The 7,470-nt window shown below is 45.7% G+C and overlaps 1 protein-coding gene across 2 annotated transcripts in view; it reads left to right on the forward strand.

Annotated features, from left to right (window-relative positions):
• Positions 1-7,470, forward strand: part of PIP4K2A (phosphatidylinositol-5-phosphate 4-kinase type 2 alpha) — a 127,684-nt gene that overhangs the window by 48,739 nt on the left and 71,475 nt on the right. For both annotated transcript variants that reach the window (XM_045283520.1, XM_004710809.4), the window contains exons 5-6: positions 2,439-2,585; positions 7,315-7,353. In XM_045283520.1, coding sequence (XP_045139455.1) covers positions 2,439-2,585; positions 7,315-7,353 — 186 coding nt within the window. The remainder of the gene's footprint in view (positions 1-2,438; positions 2,586-7,314; positions 7,354-7,470) is intronic.

A 7,470-nucleotide genomic window follows, 5' to 3' on the forward strand; every position in this document is an offset into this window, starting at 1 on the left:
TGCACCCTGATTGGCTCGTCTCCCCACAACCCTTCAGTAAAGGGGTATCCAGTTGCCTACCGATGGGCTTTGAGTGTCCACTCTGCACTCACCCACCTTTACAATGATATGGTTTTTTGTTCTTTGATGCTTGATACCTGATCCCTTCGACAGCTCATGGTCACACAGGTTGGTGTACTTCTTCCATGTGGGCTTTGTTGCTTCTGAGCTAGTTGGCCGCTTGTTTATCTTCAAGCCTTTAGGACCGCAGACGCTGTATCTTTTGATAGCCGGGCACCATCAGCTTTCTTCACCACCTTTGCTTATGTTCACATTTTTCTTCAGCTATCGTTTCGGGGAGGTGTGCATCCTGGAATGCCAATTTAATAGAACAATGTGTTCTTGCAATGAGTAAGTGCTTGAGTGGAGGCACTATGTCCATCTGCTGCCTTAATACTAAACCTATAGATATATACGTGTAGATGTTTCCCCACACTCTTATATAAATATAGTTACATATGTACATTCCAGTCTTAAAACCTCTATGCATACCTTTTGTCCCCTAGGCCTTTTCTCTATTTCCCTTTACTTTCCTCTTGTCCCACTATCATGCTCAGCCTTCATTTGGGTTTCAGTGATTTCTCTCGGTTACATTGTCCAGGCCTCTCACATCCTCCTTGCCACTAGTTTTGGATCACTTGTTGCTCCCCTGTCAGCAGGGCATTTTTAAAGTTAAGATTTCCCGCTAAATAGTTAGAAAGAGTCTTTTAAGAACTCGTTTTCAAATGAAATACTTGCTATCATCCTTGAGAAATGTAAGCAATCGGAGTGGAGGGAGAAAATAAAGAAAGAGAACGCACCCAAACTGCCCGCAGGACCCTTGGGTGGACCTTGTCCGGCAGCTCTCTGGGAAATGCATGATGTCTACGATCAGATGGCACGTGATCTGCAGAGTCGTGCAGAGAAGAGAGCTTTCTTCAAAGTCGTCTTCAAGAAAGGAAAAGGGACCTTCCTTTCTTTGGAAAGTGGGAACACGGGGGCATCTACGAAAACAGCGCCTGTGGGAAGTGGTGGGATCGCGTCCCCGTCCAAATATCTAACCCCCATCTTACAAGGGGTACCCCTCCCCAAAAAAACCCCAGAAACTTGGCTCCTGCGGCACGCACCACTGCACCCCACCCCCCACCCCCAATCAACTTCACCGTTCTCCAGCCTTGGGAACACGTCCCTCCGGTTTGGTGGAAGGTTATATGAGAGGAAGAAAACCGCCCCTAATGTTTAGACCATCCCCTGAGAAGTCCAGTCCTTAGAACAAGACTTCACACTCGGTCAAGCAGAGGATCAACAGGGGAGACGCAGTAAGACTGTCAAGGATATGGATTGACCCATTGGGGACACCCGTGGGCTCAGCTCTACTGATTGTGAGGGTGGTTCAAGACAGGGCAGCCTCTGTAGCTCTTGTCAATAGGCTTCCTGTGAGTCCGACCGAGCCATGGTGTCTAACAAAGCAACCTCTGGAAGCGTTCCGCATATGAGGGGCAGGTGGGTGGATGGGAGGCCTGGGGTGAGGCGGCAGGAGGAGCTAGAACCAGGAGGTGGGGCAGGAGGTGAGGCCAAGGGGCCGGAAACAAAGCAGGGGGAGAAAAAGCAGCCCTGAAGTTTGGGAGGGACTCTCTTGTAGGAAAGTCTTCCTGTTGAACTTGCCAAATGAACTCTCAACTGGTGACAGGAGCCCCCTGTTGAACAGAAACTGCTCGGTGGCACCCCCTCTGGCGCTGCTCTGGGCATCTGCCACCGCTAGGTAGGCCTGTGTGAGAGAGCCTGCCCGTCTCTTGCCAATGACTCGCGGGCTTTCAGAGTATGGCCATTCAAGACGTCCAAGCTCCTTGTGTGTTTTCGCAACTCTTCATTTGAAACGGTGTCACCCTGTGGACTTGATAATACCACACGGGGCCAGGGACCCTCGAGTCGCAGAGGAAGCCTCGGCAACCCCTGGGAGCACGGTTTCCATGCTTCGCATCCCTGCTCCCAAGGACAGGCTGGCTGTGGAGAATATCATCTAAGCTTAACGAATCCACGAGAAACAGAAACCAGGATAAGAGCCCACCCTGCTCCTGCTAGCTTCTAACACGGGGCTCCCTTCACAGTGTCCCCTTCATCCCAGCCTAACACCGTTAAAAAGAAGCAGAAGTGGGGCACGTGGGGGGCAGAGGGGGGAAGTGGCTCTGCCTCAACATGGGAAAATCATCAAGGCTTCTGAGGTGAAAGATGGAAGCCTTAGGTAGAGAGCAATTCTGCTTTAAAGAGATTATAGAAAGGACCAATTGCTCTGACCTGGCTGATATTCTCATACCGTCTTTTATAATAAAGTTTGGACTCAATCTGAAGAATTGTATTTTACACCCAGGTGACCATCGTGTGATTGGGTTTCTCCCCTTTTGTTTGTCTCTCCTGTGCAGTATATCGTGGAGTGCCACGGAGTCACACTTCTTCCCCAGTTCTTGGGCATGTACCGGCTAAATGTTGATGGAGTTGAAATATATGTGATTGTCACAAGAAATGTATTCAGCCACCGTTTATCTGTATATAGGAAATACGATTTAAAGGTGAGATTTCATTTTTTGAATTTTTACTAAAGAGCTCAAGTTCCCCCATCTATATTGTACATACTGTAGTTGTAAAGACTGTCATTGAACACGTTAAATGCTCAGGGGGTGCTTACAGTCTAAAGCCCCGAGGAAACTAGTCGTGTGCTACTTCATGTTATGCCAGCATGGCTTTCCACCCTTATACATGTTAGAAATAAATAATTTATACATGTTAGAAATCATGCCCGATATAATTCCACCAAGATCCATTGAACACCAACTATATGCCAGGCACTGTGTGGGGTGATAAACAAACCAGACCAGACCTAAGCTGCAGGGGCTGATGCTCCGTTGGGTGGAGCCAGAAAATAAGTAAGATTAGTAAATGAGAGGGCATGTTAGAAGGATTGAGTGCTAGTGATAGAAATAAGGACGAAAGGAGAAGGATGCAACTTTGTATACACTGTGGAGGCTGGTTTCACTGAGAAGATGATGTTGGGCCAGACATGAAGGAAGTAAGGGAATGAACAGCAGAAAGAGTATTTCTGGCAGACAGAATAGCAAGTTCAAAGGACCTGAAAATGCATTTCAAAGACCTTTGAGTATGAAGGAGGCCACTTCTGAGAGCCCAGTGTTATGATCTGACTTCTAAGATCACTGATTGTCGGGATGAGAAGACACTGAGGTGAGACTGTCCCATGAGTTGGCAAACTGGCACACATTCATTCCAAGTCCAGCCTCTGGCCCATTTTTATAAATAAAGTTTTATTGCAGCCCAGGCCCACCCATTGTTTCTGTGGTGCCTGACTGCTTCTGTGTTATGAGAGCAGAATCAAATAGCTACAACAACGATTGTGATGAGCCGGTGAAGACTAAGGTGCACCTGACCCAAGTCATGGGATTCTCAGTTGCCTCGTGTGCATGTAAAAGTCAGACAAAGGATAAGGAAGACCAGAGAAGAGTTGATGCCTTTGAAGTATGGTGTTGACAAAGACTACTAAGTATGCAGGGGCTTGCCAGAAGAATGAGGAAATCTGTGTTACAGGTCCAGCCAGAATGCTCCTTTAGAAGGAGACAAGACTTTGTCTCCAGTAATTGGGCTGCTTTCAAACAGGGACTACTTCCTAGAGGAGGCCGTCATGCTTGATGAATTAGTCAGTGTGTTAGTCTGGGTAGACCAGAGAAACAAATCCATGGACACACATGTGTATAAAAAAGAGATTTATATACAAGAGGAATTGAGCATTGAGAAAACATCCCAACCCAGTCCAGTTCAAAGCCGTAAGTCTGATATTAGCCCATATGCCCGATACCAATCTATAAAGTCCTCTTCAGACTCTTGAGACATATGCAATGAAGTCAAATGCAGGATGATCACAAGTCAGTGGGTAGAAAGTCTTTGGATCCAGTGTCATTGGAAACATCTCAGCGCTGGCAGGGCTCTCTCTGACTTCTCCGGCTTCCAAGGTCTGGTTGCGTCCATGTGCCTTGTCTTCTGCAATGTCTCTCAGGGAGTAGCAGAGAGAGAGAGTATCATCTGCCTCCAAGGAGGAAGTCCCAGATTTCCCAGAATTCTCAGGAGAAGGCCATGCCCACACAGAAGTCTCATTGACTATCTCCAGATTGACAGCCAGACTCCACCCCTACACTCTTAATCCTTAGACTGACACCAGATGAGGTGAGGCCCACAGTCACTGAAAAAGAGGAAGATCCTCAGTAAAGTAGACCCCGTGGCTGCACCAGTGGGCTCGAGGATAGAAATGACGGTGAGGGTGGCACAGGACTGGGCAGCATTTCACTGTTGCCCATTGGGCCGCTATGGGTCAGAACTACCTTGATGGGACCCCGCAACCAGGGAGCTGAGCATCGGAGAGCCTGTGACATGCTGAACACCTGTGGTCCTTTTCAGAAAGGTTTTCCAGCTCTCGTCTACATCATCGGTTGTCAAAACTTTTTGGTATCAAGTCCTCTTCATACTTTAAAAAGGAGACTGGACCCCCCAGAAAGCTTTTACTGATGCGGTTATTAATATTTTAATATTAAAAATTAATGTGAGCCTTTTACATACGTACTTAAAATCGTAATCAATCATGCCTTAAAGCATTTTTCTGAAAAACTGCTTGGCGGAAACAAACTGCTCTATGAGATGTGGCATAGTTGAATGCTTCTGCAAATCTTTTATGTCCGGCTTAATACAAGACTATCTTATCAGGTACTGCCCTCAATCTGTTATATTAAGTGTATTAAAAAAAATCTGACTTTAGACAAATATTGTATGTAATTGGAAAGGTGTAGGGGAGTGTTTTAATAACCTTTTCAGGGGACTGTGGATGTTCCAATTGCTACGACAGCAAAACCCCAGAGTATAATTTTTTCAAAGGCGAGCTATATTGTGGAATCTGAAATCACCTTAGTAAACTTTCTGTGTTCTTTTACACTAAAATCATTTAGTCTGCTTTGCACTTTAAATGCCTGATTTTGTAATTAGTGACTAGTTGTAATTAGTATTGAGAGATCCACTCATTTATGAAGATACTCCAAATGCAAATGCCTGTCATTGTATGAAGCAGCTTTAAAAAGGTAGTGGAAAAAGTCATTATCTTTTTATTCCACATTTCCACAAATTTTCTGAAGCTCCCTCAAATGACTTTTTTTTAATCGCATTCATATCACTATTGATTTCATTAGAAAATATTTAAGCTGTCGAGTTCAGGTGAGATCCAAGATGTTTTTTTTCTATGGGATATATTTTTTAATCATTTTATTAGGGGCTCATACAACTCTTATCACAATCCATACACACATCAATTGTTTAAAGAGCATTTGTGCATTCATTGCCCTCATCATTCTTAAAACATTTCCTCTCTACTTAAGCCCCTGCCATCAGGTCTTCATTTTTCCCCTCCCTCACCGCTCCCCCCTCGCTAATGAGCCCTTGATAATTTATAAGTTGTTATTTTGTCATATCTTGCCCTGTCCGACGTCTCCCTTTACCCACTTTTCTGTTATCCGTCCCCCAGGGAGGAGGTCACATATAGATCCTTGTAATCGGTTCCCTCTTTCCTACCCATTCTCCCTCCACCCTCCCAGTATCACCACTCACACCACTGGTCCTGTAGGGCTCATCCACCCTGATTCCCTGGATTTTCAGTTCCTATCTGTACCAGTGTACATCCTCTGGTCTAGCCAGACTTGAGATCCAAGTTTTTTTTTAATTCTAATTGTCATGTGCAGGTTTAAATTCCGTAAGTAACTCAAAACTCTGTAAGTTGTTTCCCTGAGATGGGAACTTCATGTTATTCAACTTTTGAGGAAATATTTGCCAAATCTGAATACCCCAAATTTGGCAGTTCTTTCCAGTCAAAATGTAGTGCCATGGGAGGGGGGATTATATAATGATTCATTCAACTCATAGCTCCAACCTTACCAAAAATAATTGCTTTGATGGAATTATTGTTCCTTTGTTTTACAAAAGCACTTCATGGATACTTCCCACACATAATATTGAAAAGATGTGTAACCCAGAGTCAAGATTTAATGAAACTGGACATTTTTATTGCTTCATCAATGACCTACCATACTTAAGTGATATTAATATGTGTGCACTTATAGAGAGAGTGTGTGCATATATGATACTAATAACAAACTCAAACTCCCTGCCCTCGAGTGGATGCCGGCTCATAGTAACCCTGCGGGTCAGGGTAGAACTGTCTCGTGTGGTTTCTGAGACTCACTCTTTACGGTCCTAGAAAGCCGCATCTTTCTCCTGGGCTACTAGTGTAGTGTATACCTTTGAGATACTACACTATAGAGAGAACACTCTGGTGGTGCTGTGGGTTGGTTAGGTGTTGGGCTGCTCACCCCAAGGTTAGTGGTTCAAACCCCCTAGGCACTCCATGAGAGAAGGATGAGGCTATTGTCTCCCATAAAGATTTACAGTCTTAGAAACCTCTAGAGGTGGCTATGAGATGAAATTGACTCTACTAGTGATTCCATGGGAACACACACACACACACAAAGTGTATGGGAAAATTCCAATGTATTTTAATTCCATTTTCTACGTACGTTTTTGATGTTCATATATTTATAAGAAACTAGATTACTAAAATGTCCAACAGTTTTACCCACCTTTGTTACTGCCCTGTCAGAGCAAGTCCAACACAGTGAAAAGACGGTGTCTTCCTACTTCTATGGAAGTAGCTTTGACTTTGCATCTCGGAGTGCCAGCCTGAGAACCACACACTGAGCTCTGCCGATCTTGATGCCTGGGTTCTCGATCCAAGAGAATCTAGGAGCACCGAGTGAACTACACCAGTACAGTTTAGAGCAGTGGTTCTCCACCTGTGGGTCGTGACCCCTTTGGGGGTCGCACAACCCTTTCACAGGGTCACCTGGTTCATAACAGCAAAATGACAGTGATGAAGTAGCAACAAAAATAGTGTTATGGTTGGGGGTCACCGCCACATGAGGACCTGTATGAAAGGGTCTCAGCCTTAGGAAGGTGGAGAACCACCGCGCTACCGACATAGAAAGCCTGTCCTCCCATCAGCTGGCGAGCAGGGTGAACCTCACCTCGCTGTGCAGGGGGGTCGTAAGATGATGGGGAATTTGCCCATATAGTATCCGGCATTCTGCAAACCTACCTACCTACCCCTGCCGCTGTGTTGGGTCCAAGCCTACGTAGGATTTCTAAACGGGAGCCCCTTGCCCACCGGGAGCGTGTATTCATTCTGTCTCTGTGTTTCAGGGCTCCACCGTGGCTCGAGAAGCGAGTGACAAGGAAAAGGTAAGTGCCGTGACCTCTTCTGACCGCACTGCTGGGGTGCACGCCTGCAATATCTCACCTCTCGGGCACTGTGCTTTCTGGCCGGTCTCCCCTCTGGTGCGCCGACTGGTTTCCTCT

The sequence above is a fragment of the Echinops telfairi genome, unplaced genomic scaffold, assembly GCF_000313985.2.
Source record: "Echinops telfairi isolate 266 unplaced genomic scaffold, ASM31398v2 ScPeMD7_7461;HRSCAF=8499, whole genome shotgun sequence".
In the NCBI taxonomy this organism is placed as follows: domain Eukaryota; kingdom Metazoa; phylum Chordata; class Mammalia; order Afrosoricida; family Tenrecidae; genus Echinops; species Echinops telfairi.